Genomic DNA, 20,020 nt, shown 5'->3' with positions numbered 1-20,020 from the left:
TCATTTTATTAATGGTGACTCTTCTTCATTCAAGTGTCCCAGTGAGCCATCATATATAACATTAGGGCCCTTGGAACTGTAAGCCTTAATGAAAATAAGCCATTGTTAGTTTTAGTAATAGCCAACCTGTGATTTTCCTACTGTATTGTGTCAAGGTTTTGAAAAAGGTAAAAGACATGTTTTAAAGATATATATACAACTATTTCCTAGCTAGTCATATGATTCCCTCCTAATAGGCAAGGGATGGCCTTCCACATTATTTTCCAAGCTAGTAATTATAAGTCACCTGTTTCGCACGCTCTACACGACAGATGGCGCAGGAAGCCTGGTCTTGGTTTTTGCACCTGCATTGGCAGAAGCTGCGATAATTAACGCACTTCTTTAAAAAAAATTAGATTAACTTTAAAAAAATATTCGAGGTGCAGTACAGCCTCGTCTCAGTTCATGTTCAGTGCACACGTGGACAGTAAATACAGTCATCTATCTGTTCGCTGGGTTGTGGAGTGTCATGGATGCGTGAGCAGGGTCAGTGAGACAGCGCTGCTGTTGACAGTCGACACTCAAAGGCGTGGTGCTTTCAAGTGCTCTTTGGGGGACAAAACAGCTGTCGTGAGTTACTTGTGGTACAAATGCATGTAATAACCTCAATGTTGTAATTGACTTCTAATATTGCAACATTAGAGCTCCAGATTACTTTGATTGCAACATTATAGTTCTAGAATACTTTAATTGCAACATTAGAGTTCTAGAATACCTTGATTGCAACATTAGAGTTCTAGAATACTTTGATTGCAACATTATAGTTCCAGAATACTTTGATTGCAACATTATAGTTCCAGAATACTTTGATTGCAACATTATAGTTCTAGAGTACTTTGATTGCAACATTATAGTTCCAGAATACTTTGATTGCAGCATTAGAGGTCTAGGTTTTTCCGGATGCTTTGTCTTCACTGGTGCTTTAATCGTAATACCACAATTAGTTAGATATTTAAGCTTTTTCTCTCACTTTCCTCCTTTTCTCATTGGTAATTACTTACAGTATCTCTTAAGTGAGCGTCACCATTTTGAACATGTGGCCTCTTCACTGGAGACACTTTTATTAACAATGTGCCTCTCATTCACCCATTGATGCAGACAGTGATGGCAGCAAAGCAACCACGTAAGACCCTAAACAGTCAGGAGGAGTTTGATTGTTGGGGTGTTGAACCACCTCTTACCGTTTCTATTTGTTGTTGTGCATTAGTGGCTCGTATTACCAAAGAAATTGTCACGTAATCAAACTGCAATATCGACAACACGTCGGGGGACCTGGCTTTGTGCGTCCATGTGAACCGTTCCGATATCCGACAGCACTTGAAAGCAGCAGTACCATAGTGGGCCAGTCGATAACAGTTTCGTGACGCGTACACCACCAGCAAACCAACGGCTGCAGTTACCGAGCCGCACTCGGGAGAAGGCGAGGGGAATAGCGACAAAAAAGAGGCCCCCCCTGAGCAGACACGTCCTTTTTAAACAGGTAAGCCCTCCTTCGAGAGAGGTACGCGGTGTAAGGCGTGCGTCGATGCGGCCCCACTTTGCTGAGATATGCGGGAACGTTACCGTCTCCTGTCGCATAGAGACCCAGGAACGCTACATGTGGGGATGCTGTGGTGTCGCAACCTGATGTCACCCCGCTATCGTCGGCATTATGAATGATATACATACACATATAGCACACACATATATTTGTCATTATTTTGTTAACACGGTTGCAGTTCTCAGTTTGAGGACAGACTAGAGAAAAGCCTATCTAAACACGTATATATGTTGTAAAGGATACTGTATAAAGATAGTGCTGTCTTTCGGTTCAAACGTAAGGCTAGCTACTTGGGGAAGAAGGTCTGGCAATATGAGACTAACGTTACCAGTCTAATATTAAAGTGACGACTATTTTTAGAGGTGTTTTCACATGTTCTGCAACTTATTTGATATTCCGTTAATATCCTCGTGCTTTCGGTCGATACACACACACTACACCACAACTGTCATTCGGCTGAGGGTCTTTCTTTTGATCTGATCGGTGTTTACACAATGGTGTTTGATTTGCCTGTTGATGGTAGCTTCCAGAAGTTTGCCTGCTAGTCAAATTAAGCTGGAGTTAGTAGTTCAAGGTGTAAGTGTAACACATGAAATACTATATTTGCAAGTGTAGTAAAAATACAGAAAAATACAAGTTTTAAGTGCATTTAACATCATTTGAGATTGTTTAATCTACAGGCTGATTAACTGCAAACTACATTTCCTGGTATGATGTGTGAATAGAGACAAGCAAACTTCCCATGTATGAGGCCGCAAGTCCAGAACAACAGATCAATTTAGAAAACATCATATTGGATCATTATTTTCCGACATTTGACAACCCAATGTATGAGGCTTGTAACAAGCAAAGTTTGGTGTTTTCAATTGACAAATGACTGAAACTGCTGATTATTAATTTGAATTAATTACAGTTTGTTTTGAAAAATATTACGACTATGTAAATACTGCTTTAAAAATGTTGGCACTTATACAATAGTTTGTCATGCAGTCCTTTTGTCATTTGAAGGATCTTGAATTGACAAAGAAAGTCCTTTTTGACCACTTTTGACAAATAATGTAGACCGGTTCGACTTGTGTGAGCCCCCTCTTTATGGGGAACGGGTAAAGCAGAATGCAGTGCTAAGCTACTCTTTTGCCATATGGTGGTTAATGACTTCCAGTTGGTGGCTGGGGCAGATACATTCTAACAGGTTTCCTTCCTGATTTCCCACCCATTAAAATCAAAGAGGACAATGCTCACTGCTGTTTGCAGCAAATGAGGTCTTTGTGTGATGATAACCTCTTAGAACATGTTTCCACTCATAGAGAAAGTCAAAGACAAAACTCAGATGAGCCGCTGATCATGTGCACGCTGTGTAGCTTCTTGAATCGCAAGCTTCTCCACTCCTCACTGTGAATCTTTTCAGGTAAGGTACACGCTTGTTAGTGTGCCGGTTGAGCTGTCACGTGTCTCTGTTCTGTGATTTGTGTTAAGTGTCGTTCTCCGGATGCTCGAAGCCTGTGTTGTCCGTTGCTCTTATCTTGTTAATGCCAGATTTGCAGTGGTGTGAGAGAGTTCTTGGACACTGAGAGACCTCCTCCAGCTGCCTTTTGTTGATCAATCACAGTGAGGGGCGACTCTGGACTCAGATTTGTAACAGTATGAGTTGCAGACAAAAGAATTGCACAAGGAATCTAATTTGTAGTCTTGGATAGAAACTGAAACACGGAAGTCTAATCAGAGATTTGAATTCAGAGATAAAACCTAGAGTTTCTTTGCCGGTAATTTACTAGGGAGTTGCATTATGTGCCCTTTGACATTAAAATGGTCGTCACTGTTAGGGAAATTCCAGACATGTTTTTAGCCTCCAATCCTGATCTATATCCTATTATATTGAATTTCTGGTTAGTGAGTCTGATCCAATACTGGTTTAAATTAAACATTTCTTAATTTTCTCCTGAGTAATACAGCCAGGCACACTTGGCCTGCAATAGAACCTCGTCCACTTGATAGCTGCTGGATGGATCTGCATTAAGAAACATCACATCTCTCCTTTAACAGTATAATATATATTGTTATTTATATATATATAGTCTTTTGTATGATATCTGTGGTGTGTCAGTACAGATCTATTGTGACGGAGTTTTGGACAGCCTAAATACTGAAATTCAAATAGAGACCAACACTGTTATTGATACAACATGAATATGTTTATTTGGCTTGTCACAAATATATCTTCATATGGTAATTTGTTGCTAGATATATGCAAACATGCAGATATCCGACGTGTTTTTAATCTATATTTATAATTGAAAGTTTACCAACCGAAATGTGCTGTACATGTACGTTAACCATTACTATATCTATAATAGGTATGTTTATTATTATATATAATGTATCTAAAACATTTAAAAGCCAGTTGGGTGATGTAGTCTCTCCTGAAGGTCCGTCATCCTCGTACAGAAGGGCGTGGGCTCTTAAACTACAACAGGCCCTTGTAAACAACAATTACAGTGATTGATAATTACTGCAATTTCCTCTTGAAATTGACTTTAATGGGGAAATCCCTGAATGTTAAAATATTAATGGGAAAAGCTTTTCCCAACACGTCAATTTACAGCAAAAACAAATCTGAAATAATTTTTTATATGGACTGATCAGGGTACTAGAGCTGTTTTCATAAAGAAATAACACAGTAATGGACTGCTTCTGCTGTGATCTGTGATCTGAACCTTTATAAGCACCACCTCTGGTTCCCTGAGTCACCGTGGGATTGACTGACCCACATCTGTTGCTCACGCTGAGTAGTTCATGCTGAATGGAGCAGGAATCCATCAGATCTGGGTTAGCAGCTGTAATGCTACCACAAGGCATACATCTGCACGTACATGCATGGATACTCACACTGCAGGGAACCGTGAGTAACCACATCTCTAGCAGGCACTAGTGTCCATTAACTCCCTACTGCTGCAGGGGAACTGGTGGCAGGTGAGTGGGTCAGTAATGGCTAAAGTGAGGGGGAGACAAGAACATCCATTTAATATGATGAGTCAGGACATTCTGTGTTTGAGGAAAACCCAGAGGAAAACAATTACTTTCTGGATCATAAATCTTCACATTTAGATTGTGGTCTATGTTAGGGTATGGAGATGGAAAGGAGGTCATTCTAACTGTTAGGATAGGATGGGTTTTAAATCTGAAAACGGAAGGATTCAACAGAAAAAGGTAAAGTGCCTGAGGGGGATTTGGAGTTGCGAAAGAGAAGTGCCTGTGCCATGTCTCAACCATGAGTCCCTTACTGGCACTGCCATGTGCCAAGCACCCCCAACCCCCCACATGCTCACAACACACACAAACACAATCTAACTGCAAAGGCCACAGGTTATAAATAGCAAACAAACAGGACACAGTGGACTCCCTGTGTAAGTGGTCCTCACTGGTTTGTTTACCATTTTTAGTGCGATAGCTCAGATATCTCCTGATGATTAATGGTCGACTGTGGTTTTTCTTTCCATTTGTACTCATTGTTTTAGTTTTAGTTTTTTTTGCATGATTTTGCAGGCAAAAACATACCGAGATAAACTCTGTAGCTTTACTCTGGGAGAAGAAACAGATCTGGCAGAAGAACCTGAGAACCAGAACCTGCCCCACTCGTATAGGTGTTGACATGCTCTGTTTAAGTCCCACCCACAATAAAAAAAAAGGCATATTAACAAACAATTATAAAAAAACCTGTTCCCCATGTGAGTCAGAGACTTAAAAAAAGAAAATCCCGTAGCAGAAATAACATGATTTTTCTCAATTTAGAAGCTAAATGTGCAAATCAAGACGAGGGCAGTTTGTTGTAGGGACATTGAGCTTTGTGTGAAACCCTTCGGTGAACTACACCCCATTTTCTTGAAATAAGGTCCCTTGGTGGTCAACTGGAATGGGAGACTTTGCCTCTCTATTTGGTGTTATTTTTGGCACACTGTGTTGTACAATTAGAGTGGAAAGACTGCACCGTGGATGACCATAGGTTGACACACATGGTCAAGCCCATAAAAGGGGTCTTAGTGATTCATGTGATGGTTACAAGAAGGGTATCGTGGGGTTGCTGTTCTGTAAACTCCTCCAAATATAATTCAGGGTAGGAGAAAACCGCTACTGTTACCCTAAACTCTTGATGTTATTCAATCGGTGAATACTGGAAGAAGAAAAAAAGAAAGCTAAATCCAACTTTGTTTCCCCACAAACTGGTCTGTTGATGATGTGCTCCCTCGCCTCGGGTGTAACGCTAAGTCGAGAGCTGGCTGGCTGGACATCCTAGTGATTGCAGCTTACGTTAACGGGGGCGGTTTAGGTAACTGTCAGTTGGAGGATGGGTAGCCGCTGACATTTTGGCAACTGTATTGGTCATGTGATCCTTATCATCTTTGTCTCTGTGGCCTCTTTCTACATCAGAGAGTGAATTCTGCAGAAATGTTTTACACCAGGGTGAAATATCTGCTACTTTTAGCAGTCTGATATCATTTCGTATCTACCTCGAGATCAAGAACTCCTCCGTATGTTGGCAGCAACTGTTATTACAATCCCAACCAGCTTTGTTCAAAGAGCAGAAGAGATTGTGTGTGAGCGACTTTGATGACGATGTGTTGGTGCAGGTTACCCTCTCTCCGTGTTCTAGAATTACCCAAAAAATTGGAAATCTGAGGCTAAAACAAGAAGACCTGATTATCTTCTGACATTTCTTCTTCAGACGTGTTCGGTCTTGTTTTGTAGAGGCTAAGCTTCATAACTTCAACATGAGGTCACGTATTAAGAAATGCTATATCCACATTTCAAAAGTAAAAGTAGAGCTTGTATTAGTGTAGCTTTCCTCCCCTCTGCAGCTCTATTTCAGTGCAGTTGATTACATTGTTGGGTATTGCCACCCTGCTTAATGCCGAGGCCCCCTCCCCTGCCCCTTTTACAAATGTACCCCTCGTGTCTGGAAGGGAGATATCTTGCCCGTCACACATGGCCACGCTCAGTGGCAGTTTGTTGGGCTTTATCTGTCCAAGCAAACATGTCTTAACAGAATGTAACTTTCTTTCCACAGAGGCCGCCACAAAGAGGACCCTCACATAGGACAGCAACTAGAAACTCGCACAGACGGCGCCATGCTGGAATACTACCAGACATTGGGAGTCCAGAAAAATGCAACGCAAGAGGACATCAAAAAAGCGTGAGTGCCCCTGAGGGTTTTTCTGCTCCATTTCCCCTCAGTATTGTTGGTAAATGTGGCTCACTCTGAGGGGTGTAATAGGTTAATTATATCCCCCTCTAGCTGTATAAACTGACACAAGGAGAGAGAACCGAGAGGCTGCAATGCAGAAAGTTTCCACTCTTCTTCCTGTAACCTTGCCGCTGTCAAATACCTTCCCCCTGCACTCACCCACCACACGCAGATTGCCCACTCAACAGGCCAGTTTCTGTTAATCACACTTCCACACAAGTTTCTCACAAACACCTTTTTGTTTTGACAAGTGATGGGTTTCCTATGAATTTGATTTATTTAAATGTTAAATAAGCCTGTTTGAAATTAACCACATGCTCCAAGGGGAATTGTGTTTGTTATTTTAGGTAATGCAGCAAATCACTAAGTGGCATAAAAATCATGTGAGAAAGGACAAAGCTATTGGACATCAAATCAACCAGTGTATCCAATTTGAAGATGGCGACTGAGCACCGAGCGCCTGCTATCTCTATGCACTCAATTATTGGCGGTCAAAGTCAAACGTTATCTCCACTGACGCCAATCAATAAGTCATATCTTTAGCCTATGACCCCGGCTCCCTCTCCTTGATCTCTGATTGAAGTATTTGGTTCTAGGGGACGTCAATATCAGTCCGTCGCTTCTCTGCAGACTGAAAAACAGAGCCCCGGTAATCGGCACACGCGACGAGTGAATTTTAAATAAATTGGACAACATGAAAATGGAAATGACCACCCGGTAATACTGTTTTCAGAGCGAGAGAGTGTCCGCTGTCGGTTTTGTACGAGTGAACAAACAGGCTTCTGACTACAAAGACTTGACGCCACATTGTTCAACTTAGTCTGCCCAGCTGCCTATTGACCAGGCTGCAGACAGACCGATGATGTCACAGATTACAACAAAGACGTGGACTACAAAAAGGATTCACTATGGACCCATGAGGCAGTCACTCCCCTGGATCGTGTGCAGCCCTGTTTTTTCCGTCCGGGGTCTTGTCCACGTCATCTGCCGGTGCTCTCTGCCGGGCTTAGAAACAAACAGCTGATGCAGCGTCAGCCGCTGTGCGAGCCCCCCCACTCCCCCCCCGTCCGTTCGTCAGTCAGTGGAGTGCAGGCTGACTTTGTTGTTTCTGCTTGAACTGGGGGACAGTGTGTGCATGTATGTATTTGGGATATGTGTGCAGGGGAGTCTTGTGTGTTTTGCTGTAGGCATGGTTGCCACCCTAAAAAAAGACTTGAATGTGGATATGTGTTTCTGATATGGGGGATGTCCGTTATATATGCATACACATATTCCACGCCCCATTATTAAGAACTGACTATCTCCTCTTGGAATATCTACAGTATATACAGTGGGGCAAAAAACTATTTAGTCAGCCACCAATTGTGCAAGTTCTCCCACTTAAAAAGATGAGAGAGGCCTGTATTTTTCATCATAGGTACACTTCAACTATGAGAGACAGAATGGGGGGAAAGAATCCAGGAAATCACATTGTAGGATTTTTAATGAATGAATTGGTAAATTCCTCGGTAAAATAAGTATTTGGTCAACTACAAACAAGCAAGATTTTTGGCTCTCACAGACCAGTAACTTCTTCTTTAAGAGGCTCCTCTGTCCTCCACTTGTTACCTGTATTAATGGCACCTGTTTGAACTTGGTATCAGTATATAGGACACCTATCCACAACCTCAAACAGTCACACTCCAAACTCCACTATGGCCAAGACCAAAGAGCTGTCAAAGGACACCAGAAAGAAGATTGTAGACCTGCACCAGGTTGGGAAGACTGAATCTGCAATAGGTAAGCAGCTTGGTGTGAAGAAATCAACGGTGGGAGCAATTATTAGAAAATGGAAGACATACAAGACCACTGATAGTCTCCCTTGATCTGGGGCTCCACACAAGATCTCACACCGTGGGGTCAAAATGATCACAATAACGGTGAACAAAAATCCCAGAACCACACGGGGGGACCTAGTGAATGACCTGCAGAGAGCTGGGACCAAAGTAACAAAGGCTACCATCAGTAACACACTACGCCACCAGGGACTCAAATCCTGCAGTGCCAGACGTGTCCCCCTGCTTAAGCCAGTACATGTCCAGGCCCGTCTGAAGTTTGCTTGGGAGCATTTGGATGATCCAGAAGAGGATTGGGAGAATGTCATATGGTCAGATGAAACCAAAATAGAACGTTTTGGTAAAAACTCGACTCGTCGTGTTTGGAGGAGAAAGAATGCAGAGTTGCATCCAAAGAACACCATACCTACTGTGAAGCATGGGGGTGGAAACATCATGCTTTGGGGTTGTTTTTCTGCAAGGGGACCAGGACGACTGATCCGTGTAAAGGAAAGAATGAATGGGGCCATGTATCGTGAGATTTTGAGTGAAAACCTCCTTCCATCAGCAAGGGCATTGAAGATGAAACGTGGCTGGGTCTTTCAGCATGACAATGATCCCAAACACACCGCCCGGGCAACGAAGGAGTGGCTTCGTAAGAAGCATTTCAAGGTCCTGGAGTGGCCTAGCCAGTCTCCAGATCTCAACCCTGTGGAGGGAGTTGAAAGTCTGTGTTGCCCAGCGACAGCCCCAAAACATCACTGCTCTAGAGGAGATCTGCATGGAGGAATGGGCGAAAATACCAGCAACAGTGTGTGAAAAGCTTGTGAAGACTTACAGAAAACGTTTGACCTCTGTCATTGCCAACAAAGGGTATATAACAAAGTATTGAGATTAACTTTTGTTATTGACCAAATACTTATTTCCCACCATAATTTGCTAATAAATTCTTTAAAAATCAGACAATGTGATTTTCTGGATTTTTTTCTTCTCATTTTGTCTCTCATAGTTGAGGTATACCTATAATGAAAATTACAGGCCTCTCTCATCTTTTTAAGTGGGAGAACTTGCACAATTGGTGGCTGACTAAATACTTGTTTGCCCCACTGTACATGGTGTGTTTATCCCCGTGTTGATGTAAATGTTTGTGCCTCAGTTACAGAAAATTGGCGTTGAAGTGGCATCCAGACAAAAACCCAGACCACAAGGAGGAAGCGGAGAAAAGGTTCAAAGAGCTGTCGGAGGCATATGAAGTGCTCTCAGATGGTACGTTTTTTTCTGTCCAGGGAGAAAGTATATCATGTAGCCATGTTAAGGGAAAACGTATGAACTTGATGACCTGATGTTTCTCCGAATGTCTAAACGAACATCTTGGTTCATTAGCACCGCACATTTTAAAGTTGAGATTTGTTGTCATATCTGCTGTTAGAGAAAAGTAAGTTTGGACTTCCATGTCTGATTACTAAAGCCGGATGTTGGTGTAAAGATGTTGCTCCTATTACCCATATTATACAGTCGATGCTATTACCAGTATGATACCAAAGTTATCAATCGCCTACAATACTTAAAGAAAATGATGATGGGGTTATAGTATATGTAAAGAAAGCTTTTAACTTGACCAGGCATCTCATTCCAACTCGCACTACTTTACAGTTTTTAAAAAATATTTATTATTATTATTATTATTATTATTCATTTAGGTGCAGTAGCTGATTATGCTTTAAATGTTTAAAGCAGATGAATGTATGTTTGACCCTGTTTCTTAAGTTGATGAAATTACCACGCTGTTGTAAATATTCAAATGAATATTTAGACACAGCATAAGCCTGTAACATTTTAATTGTAATAGTATTTACTAAAATGTAGTTCAGTAACAACAAGCTGGTGTTGTTGAAGTGCAATGTCGGGATGGTTTATGCTGCAATCAGTGGGTGTTGTCCAGAGTTAAATCGGCGTGTTTCATTTTTACTTTCTATTTGTCATATGATGTCATAAACAGTTATCAGTTCGCCCGTAAATGTGTCCAGACACTGATAGTTATGCCTTTTCTGACCGTTGAACGGCAGCTTTGTACTCTTTGTACACAAAACTCAATGCAAATTAGTCCACATGCAGATATTCAAAGTGATGGATAAGGATGTTCATTGTCATCGTAAAAAGATACACTGAAATTAAGTCGTCCGTTCAGCAGCAACAAGGTAAAAATACATTACTTATTAAAAACAAGACATCCAATAAATATATAAGATTATTTATTATAAGATTATAAAATGAATGGAATGCATAAAATAGTGGGATGTCATTTGGAAAGGATTTTGAGTCTCAAGGACAGCGGTCAAGGTCGTTGTGATTTCACCCAAATGCGGAGGTCTCAAATGAAACTCTCTTTCTGTCGGTCTGTTTTATGAAAAGTCCTCCTCTTCCCACAACAGAAAACAAGAGGAATACTTACGACAGATACGGCAAAGAAGGTCTTTCAGCGGGAGGAGGAGGAGGAGGAGGAGGTAAGCAGACAAGGAGACAAGGAGACAACTTTCACAATAACAAAATATAAATTTCAGTGTCTTGGAGAGGAAAAGATGTCAATATGAAAGTGGAGACATCTAATGAGGATTACAAATATGCTATGATTTTGAATCTATGTAGACTTGATGTTATTTTTTTAGTGGCATGGTTGCTGCACTATTCTGAGAGCTGTTTAACCATCAGCATCAACATGTGCCAGTTATTCATTCAAAGCACACACAGCTTGGCATGTCTTATGACTTGCGATGATGGGGACAGCTATAAATCCTGCTTCTGATAAATTAATTGTGTACTTTACGAGCCTTCATTGTTTTATGTCTTACAGGGGGCCATTATGATCACTTCAACGGCGGCGGCTTCACATTCCGTAATCCTGACGACGTCTTCAGGGAATTCTTTGGCGGCAGAGATCCGTTTGCAGAGTTTTTCGGTAGGTCTCTTTGGGTTCTGGCGAGGCGCTGGTGGGATTTCACGTTTTCAAAGAGGAGGAAGAAAGAGGGACTGAAGAAGAGTGTCATACGAGTGCAGAGGAGGCACAGGCTATTATTGGCTGCATCATTTTATCTGGTCAAAAATATACACCGATGACCTGAGAAGGCTCAAGAGAGACGCAGAGAAGGAGAACATCCTGTCGGTCCGAGTTGTTAGTTGTGTTAAAACATTGATATTTCTCATTAGCTAGCAGCCCCTGCTGTGTAGGAAGATGGAGCATTGGACCAAGGAAACGTTCTGTACTCCCCCACAGCGCTGCAATGTGCATCTCCAATACTCTAAGCAGCGTTCCCCTCGGGAGGTCAACTGCCACTAAAGGTCACATGTTGGCCAACACGGAGCATCTCTGCTGGATGTTGACCTCGACTTCATTACGGAGCCTTCATCTCTGTGAGCTGAGGTTTAGACCTCTTAATTTACTCTGGCTTCTTTCCTTTTTTTATACAATAGTCTTTCAGATGGGGAAACAAGATCCGTGAAATCAAAAGAAAATAACGATCATATAAATAGATTAAACACATGAAGGCGTCTGAACGTAGAGCCATAAATATACAGAGCAAGCTTAGTTTAGGGTTGGATTTACATGTTGATTTTACCATACATTAGCCATTTCATTACAAAGATCATCTGAGTATAGCTGAAACAATTCATCAATCCAGGGGTAACTCATTTTGTAATTGACTAAAGTTATTTATTCTCTCAAAATTGCCAGAAATTCATCGATTCCAGCTTCTAAGTTGAGAGGATTTAGTGCTTTTCACAGGAAACTGATTATAATTAGTTGTTTGACTGTTACTTGGATACAATGTGTTGTTGTTTTTCCTACTTTGTTTCTCACATTTTATAGTTTAAACAACGAGAAGATAATTGACTTAAGATTAATTTATAGTAAGAATACCGGTTAGTGGTAGCTCTATATCTTAGTTTGTATGTTTTTGGCTCCATGTTGAATTTGTAATATATTCTTATTTCTAACCATTTTGACAGTTTATGTTTTTGCAGCCACTTCTTTGTGACCATTTTTAAAACTCAACAGATATCTTTTTATTTGTTTTGTCCACCACTTCTTTGAGCATTTTCCCCCAGAAGTGCAAAAAAGATGGTAGCGTTTTAGCTTTTCTCCAACCCGTGTATGTGATTACACTGCTGGCTGAAGTAATCCAATGTCGACTGGTGGCTGCTCATGCGTTCTAATGACAGCTCGTAGTGCCTGAGGGCTGATTGTATCAGAGGTGTGAGTCGTTGTATAAAGTCGTTATAGGAGTTTAACGTCTGGTCTGGGTTGTCTGGGTTCAGCAAAAGGCTGATTGGGAGGCATGCGTAGTTCACCCTCCGTAGCTCTAAATATGGAGTTCAGACGCAGGCGGAGGATGGATTTGAACGTCTGCATCACTCAACTGGAATGCTTACAAAAATAGCTTCCGTATTAAAACAAAAGCAGATGTAAGTGTGTGTGCGCGCTGTGTGTCTCCATGTGTCGGAGCGCATGTAACGAACGGCGTGCAATGCGAGCACTTGAGCGTAACATGAAGTTATTGAAAGAACTGTAATCTAATATACGAGTTCTTGGAAACGTGCTAAAGAAAAGGGGGGCGGGGGGTGAGGGTGGGGGGGGGTACTGTATCAGAGCTTGTGAATCAGGGAAAGTCAAGTCATTTGTATCGGATTGTTTTTTATGTTGTATTTATTAACATCGATAGGATGGAGTGGTGGAGCTCAGCTGTTGCTGTTTACTCTCTGTACACATGGCATCATGTTTGGCTTTTTTAAAGTGGTCCATGTATACTGAAGAGAGTAAAGTTCAAGTTCTATTTTGACCGGGGACCAGCTTTATTATGCTTAATTGGTATGCAACAGGATATGTCCAAACATCCGTCCTGTCAAGTTTATTTCACCTCTATATTTAGCGATTTTCCTCAGATAGATCTATATAAAGAAGCTTTTTGGTTTGACTTTCCTTAAGATGGCAGCCGTGAAAAAAAAAAGAAGTTTCAAATGTGTAAAAAAAAAAAGAAAGAAAGAAAGTCAAGTCCAGCAGCTCGTCTCAGTGAGCAGCAGCTGGTCTTGTAGATCTGTCATTCACCCACCTAAGAGCGGCCAGGTGTGTGTGTGTGTGTGTGTGTGTGTGTGTGTGTGTGTGTGTGTGTGTGTGTGTGTGTGTGTGTGTGTGTGTGTGTGTGTGTGTGTGTGTGTGTGTGTGTGTGTGTGTGTGTGTGTGTGTGTGTGTGTGTGTGTGTGTGTGTGTGTGTGTGTGTGTGTGTGTGTGTGTGTGTGTGTGTGTGTGTGTGTGTGTGTGTGTGTGTGTGTGTGTGTGTGTGTGTGTGTGTGTGTGTGTGTGTGTGTGTGTGTGTGTGTGTGTGTGTGTGTGTGTGTGTGTGTGTGTGTGTGTGTGTGTGTGTGTGTGTGTGTGTGTGTGTGTGTGTGTGTGTACGTACACAAGTAAATACATCTTCTTCGTAACCTGTTGTAATCCATTAATCATTTCAATGAATCCTCTGCTTGCACATCCTGTGCCATGTTGTAAAGGTGTGGCACATTCTTCACAGATTTATAGATGTGCTCGACAGGTTTTGTTTTTCTTCTGTCAGAGTACATAAGAGCGAGAGCGAGAAGGCCTTGACCTTTTACCTGTGTGTACACTCATCATACAATAGCAATAAACAGGAATCCTTACATTTGTCAACCTCCCTCGTTCTTCCAATGATGTCTGCCGTCTTACTGACTGAGCTGTCTACTCCTACGTCTTCTTCGCGGTAAAAGGACGGTAATGCAGATACAACAAGGGTTGGGGGATACTTTTATTTAAAGCTTTCTTTCAGAGGGAACAAGTGAAGATTTCTTGTCGCTGCTTCAGTACATTCAAGGTTGAAGGAGGAGTCTTCTTTCAGAAAATGGTGCCAGTGCGCCAGCCTTATCCTGCTGGGGCGACCCAGATTGGCAGCATGCAATTAGTAGCATGTCCACGGGGCTTCGGGATGAGAATTAGTGCTGGGCACTTTGACGGTTGAGATAGTTACAGAAATTAAAAAAAACTCATGCTCCTACATCCACCACTTTTAGAGACTGGGCCTCAAAGCTGCTCTAATCAATACGTCTCTCTTAACGAAGGATCAAATGGCTGCAATGTGAAAGAGGTCGCTGGTCGGGACAAACGCGCATCCACTTTCATCCATATCTGTGTTTTGTTTTACATTGATATTCTAGATACATTCTGCATGTATGCTGGATGTCTAAGGCAACACATTTGACCCTAACTCTCCATTTAAAACTGCAAAGTTAATACCTCGGTGTTCACAAAATAAATTCCGGTTTCATGTTTTTTTGAATAAAGAAATGCACAACCGACCAACCTCTTAACGTTTAACGTTAACCTCTTAACGCACAGTACAAGTGTCATATGTTTCTGGAAACCTACGATTCTTGTGATTCTAACTATCCACTCCATTTCAAGATCAAACCACCACAGCAGCTACAGGCAACGTTTTTGTCAGACAACAACAAACAAACGTTTTTAAAATCAAGCTGACGCACCGATGAAGCTTCGTTTTGAGCCACAGGTCATCACATTCCAATAAAAACGGTCTTGTTACGTTGTAAAAAGGTCCATACGATCCAATTCAGTAAAAGATTGTCTCCAAAACACATGATTACATCCATAAATATCCACAAACTGCCGTTGTATCATTTCAAATCAAACTCCAAATGGTTCTCCTACAGCTTTCAATTTACTTTGGGTACGTCTGGATAGGCGTTTTTCGTGAATTTTACAGGAATGCTTAAGGTCTCAAAAGGCGCCTCAATTTCTAATTCACAAATCTGTCATTTCTTCTATGTTTCCCCTCCACAGCTGAGGACCCCTTTGACAATTTCTTCGGAGGCGGTCACAGTCGCCCGAGGGGCGGGAGCCGAGGCCCGATGGCGGGGTCGGTCTTTGGTTTCGGGAGCTTCCCGATGTTCGGGCCCGCCCTCTCAGGGTTCAATTCAGGTCCATACATCCCAACAAATGACTCCACATTGGATCATGAATTTATGATGATTTTCCATTTTTACTGCGGTTTTTCTTGAAAGTGTGCTCTTTTACAGGTTTTAGCCCGTTTGGAGACATGGGTGGAGGAGGATTCACATCCTTCTCTTCTTCATCTTTTGGTGGTGGTGGAGGAGGGGGAGGAGGAATGGGTAACTTCAAATCTGTGTCAACCTCCACCAAGTTCATCAATGGCAGGAAAATTACTACAAAACGGTAATTAAAAGTCCACCATTTTTAAAAGAGTAGTTCGACATCTTCTCCTCCTAAAGAAAGCATATCTCCCAAATGTCTTTCAGACCTCTTTACCAGTCTGACTTTCTGATGTCTGCTTTTTGTGTTTTCTCCAGGATTGTGGAGAACGGCCAGGAGCGGGTAGAAGTGGAGGAGGAGGGTCAGTTAAAGTCCCTCACAGTTAATGGTAAGGAGCAGCTCCTAAGACTGGATAACAAGTAATTGCCTTGCCTACTGACTGTTTGGTACCAACGGTTGGTCTCTCCTCTCTCTGTCCTCCTGCATCTCATTCCAGAGGAACCATTTTTCTCATTTTAGCTCAGCTGCAAGGGAGGTGAGAGAGATATCATAGTATTTGTATATTTGTATTTATTCCATTATTATGGGGGGGACCATCTTGTTGGTTTTTTGTTGTTTTTGTTTACTACAACATTTAAATTGTACTTTTTTATTTCTGCCATAAGCACAAAGCTGGGGACGTGCTTTTATATAGATATATTTTTTCCTTTGCGGTGAAAGTTGTCTTTGTTTTTTGTCGCTGGAAAACGAGATGCTGTACAATTTAGATATACGCATGTCATTTTTGCTCTTTTCATTTGACCAATTTAACAAGTGAATGATTAAAGCTTAACCACTTCACCCTAATGTCTTGAACTTGAACATCACCTTGCTAACCTGTTAGCTGTTTCCATGTTCACGCGTGTGTACTATGAATGACATAGATCATTAATAAATTAATTGGAATAATACGCATTTTTCTAACTTTAACATTTGTTTGTGTATTTGGGAAAACCACAGTATGTTTGTTTGATTTTGTTTTTGCATGATTGCTGAGTCCAGGAGGCTGCTTTTGTAGTTTCACTGTAACAATGTCAGCAACTCGAACTTAGGCCGCACAACACCGCAACACTGTTACCGGGCAGACAGGGGAATTTTCATTCTTTGTAAAAAGAGAAGCCAAAATAAAGAGTTCAGGTTTGATCAATAAACTTCAGTTCGTGGAACTTCGTGCGAAGTCTGCTGGAGTCACCTGGTGTCTTTTGTCATGTTTACTTTGGCTTCAGTGGCTTCTTGTCATCTCACTTCCTGGATGTGTGTGTGTGTGTGTGTGTGTGTATACATACTTGTGCCTGATCACATTTCCAACCTGCTTCACACAACCAGCACAGCGGCTGCTTCTTCTGGTACACTCACCTATACAGCTCAGGGTGTGGATTAATTTAACCTACTAATGCCTGGTGACTCACATTAGGACTTGGTCACTGATTCCACTGTGTGTGCGTTCACTGAAATAATCCTATTCATCATTTAATCAAGAACAATAAATCATGGGGAAAATTCACTTTGTTTTCAACAGAATCACACGTCGTCCTCGAACCTTCAGGTGTATTTTTTTGTATGTGCGGTAGGTATGCCTTACCTCTACTTGCCAGGTGAAGGTGATGACAGGACTCATGTTTCTTCATCTCTCTCTTTGCCCCTCCCCTCAGGACATCTTTATGGGCGGGTTGTAAAAGTGCTGATGGTGCACTTCTTTTGAATTCATCAACACAACCTGAGCCCAGCAGAGACATTGAGCCAAGGGACTCAGAACCTAACTAATTGTTCAGCTACACAAGAAGCCATCTCCTAGCTGGGAACATTATATTAGTATTTACATTTTTCCCTCATTTGGAGACAATTAAAACGCAGGGCTGACATCCTTTTAAATATCCGGCATGATGTGCTCATATTGGGGGTTATTTAGTGGTAGGTATGATTGCAGTCGGCTCAGAGGTCACTGTGTACAGACAAGACAAAGTGTGTGTGCGTGTGTCTGTGTGTGTGTGTGTGTGTGTGTGTTACATGAGGAATGTGCTTGGGGCTAGTTTATTTACACAAGCCTCACTGCATATTTTTGTGAGAGACAAGTCTGGAGTGAGAGAAACGGAGGAGAAGGGAACGGCAGGGTGAGGCGAGCTGCAGTGTTGAGACTGGTTTAGTTCACGGTTATGACATTTAGCATAAAATACTGTGTTTGTGTTTTATTCACGCGAATGCTATTTCTACTACCATTTGTATTTTTGTCGCTCAATTTCTTTATCGTCAGTCCTGAATGAAGGGGCGTTTGCGCCTGCGCAGTCCTGTTGCTAGGTGACACTGCAGCCCCGCGACTATTGCTTACATAACCTGTAAATGTGATGAGTAAAGGAAGGATGGGTGTCGTGTGTGTGTGTGTGTATATAGGGATTACCACACGAACTAGCAATAAGCCGCACAATCTAATTACTAATAATATGATCATCTTCGGATCAATACTAATGCGTCGGCATTAGGTGTCCATGTCGTCGGTGGGGAGCAGTTGAATAGGTGTTGCATTAGCAGCAATTACATTTTTAGTGCAATAGCTCCCTCTCCTGGGTCCCAGAAGGGTGTGCAAGAACTACAACCAGAGGTGATAACCTTGGTGCATTTTGAACTACAGTTCCCATAATTTGGGAAACTTGAACTATAGGCCTAGAACGTTGCATGGACCTGACCCCCATTTTTCCTATATTAGTTTCTATTTTGTCAAATAGGCACCTTCAAAATATGCCGACTATTATCACTTTCTAACCGCACTGTACAGATGTGTGTACATTTAACTATCAGTCCAATACTTTGATCCTGAAGGCAATTTATAAAAGAAGATGATTATTCTTTGGCTTGTTCCTTTAGTTATGAGGAGCGTCCTTTTTGTATGAATTATTGAAGCGGTCTTATGGACATTTTATTCTCGCATGGAGATGATGACATTCACGGATACTTTAAATCAATCTGAAATCATGCGTATCGTTTAGTCAGGTTCACTTTAATGTAAGACGGCGAGAATGAGTAAGAAGTTTTAAATCATATTTGGTCAATCCGGCGTTAAGCCCAAAGTAGGCCAAACTACAATAACTAGCTTGACCCCCCCGGCCTTAATGTGCATCTCTATAAACCGTGAGAGGTCTAAGCAAAGATGTTTTTTCACGTCTCAGTCGTGTGTGTCTTATTTCCTAACTGGACAATAATCCCAGGACAATAATATGTATCTCCACATATCCATGGGGTCCCACTCCTTTAGGAGACGTACACATACAAGACGTACAGTCTTAGAATTCATGTACAGTAAGTTGTAAATGGGTAAGTAAAATCATCAGAACTTTAATTTTCTTTAGTTCTTTCTGATATGCCCCTAAAAAGGGAGAGAGTGAAATTCCTGCTCTTAACCACACATTTTAATTTAAAGCTGGACCCTCATGTGGCCACTAGGGGGCACTGTTTGTGTACAAAAGACAGCATGACATCATCTGGCCAAATGATAATTTCATGAGCATACTGAAGAAACTCCACAGTGGTGTGTAGGATAACTGGAGCAGCTTGTTACAAGTTATATTCATAGTATAGTATTCAACTTTTTTTCACGAGGGAACTTTAATTTCTTTAATTTAATCATGAATTTATATTTAAATGTCAGTATTCGTTTTATTATTCATGATTTGATCAAATTTAGCTCCGTATTTCTTGTTAGAAATAAAGTTGTGTATCCTCCTCTCCTGCGTCCATCCATTCCAATATGACACACGATGCTGTGATTTCCTGTCCCAGAGTTTCCTCATGTTATGAAAGATGACTTCCTGTCGCCAGAGAGGAGCATCCGGTGTAACCCCCCACCCCCACACACACTCTTCCCACTCCTCCTCCGCTTGACAGCTTAGAGTGAAGCATCGAATCGAACCGGAGCCGCTGGCCACTTTGTGAACGATGGCAAAGATAAGCTGCCGGTTTCTCTTTGGCTGTGTCTGACACGGCCTGTATCTCAGTAGTGCAGTCACATCAGCACCACACCAGACGTCTCGAACCGAGCGAAGGTGGACTGTTGAGAATAATCTGGTCCACAGTTAAAGTTGTCATGTAGAGTTAACCTCCCCCTGAGCAGTGATTTATTTTCGTCTTTAGCCTCCAGCCGGCTGCTTTTGTTTGACACACAAAGATGTTGTGTGTGTGTGTGTGTGTGTGTGTGTGTGTGTGTGTGTGTTTAGGTGTTAACCCGGGTGCTTGTGCATGTGTACGCGCTCCTGTATTGCAGTCCAGACAGTGTGTTTTAAAGA

The 20,020-nt window shown here is 41.8% G+C and overlaps 1 protein-coding gene across 4 annotated transcripts in view; it reads left to right on the top strand.

Annotated features, from left to right (window-relative positions):
- The first annotated feature begins 978 nt into the window (after nt 1-978).
- dnajb6b (DnaJ heat shock protein family (Hsp40) member B6b) overlaps nt 979-20,020 on the top strand; it is a 23,625-nt gene continuing 4,583 nt past the window's right edge. The window contains exons 1-9 of one of the 4 annotated variants that reach the window (XM_034559695.1): nt 1,011-1,519; nt 6,642-6,767; nt 9,789-9,898; nt 11,065-11,136; nt 11,484-11,588; nt 15,498-15,635; nt 15,734-15,890; nt 16,025-16,095; nt 16,204-16,927. In XM_034559695.1, coding sequence (XP_034415586.1) covers nt 6,703-6,767; nt 9,789-9,898; nt 11,065-11,136; nt 11,484-11,588; nt 15,498-15,635; nt 15,734-15,890; nt 16,025-16,095; nt 16,204-16,226 — 741 coding nt within the window. In that variant the 5' untranslated portion in view covers nt 1,011-1,519; nt 6,642-6,702 and the 3' untranslated portion in view covers nt 16,227-16,927. Of the gene's footprint in view, nt 1,520-6,641; nt 6,768-9,788; nt 9,899-11,064; nt 11,137-11,483; nt 11,589-15,497; nt 15,636-15,733; nt 15,891-16,024; nt 16,928-20,020 lie in introns of those variants that run through there. The other 3 variants (XM_034559693.1, XM_034559692.1, XM_034559694.1) reach the window with 3 other exon arrangements.

This window comes from Cyclopterus lumpus, chromosome 20 (genome assembly GCF_009769545.1).
Source record: "Cyclopterus lumpus isolate fCycLum1 chromosome 20, fCycLum1.pri, whole genome shotgun sequence".
Classification (NCBI taxonomy): Eukaryota; Metazoa; Chordata; class Actinopteri; order Perciformes; family Cyclopteridae; genus Cyclopterus; species Cyclopterus lumpus.
Note: the sequence above shows the minus strand (reverse complement) of the source record. Positions and strands in the feature narration are given on the sequence as shown.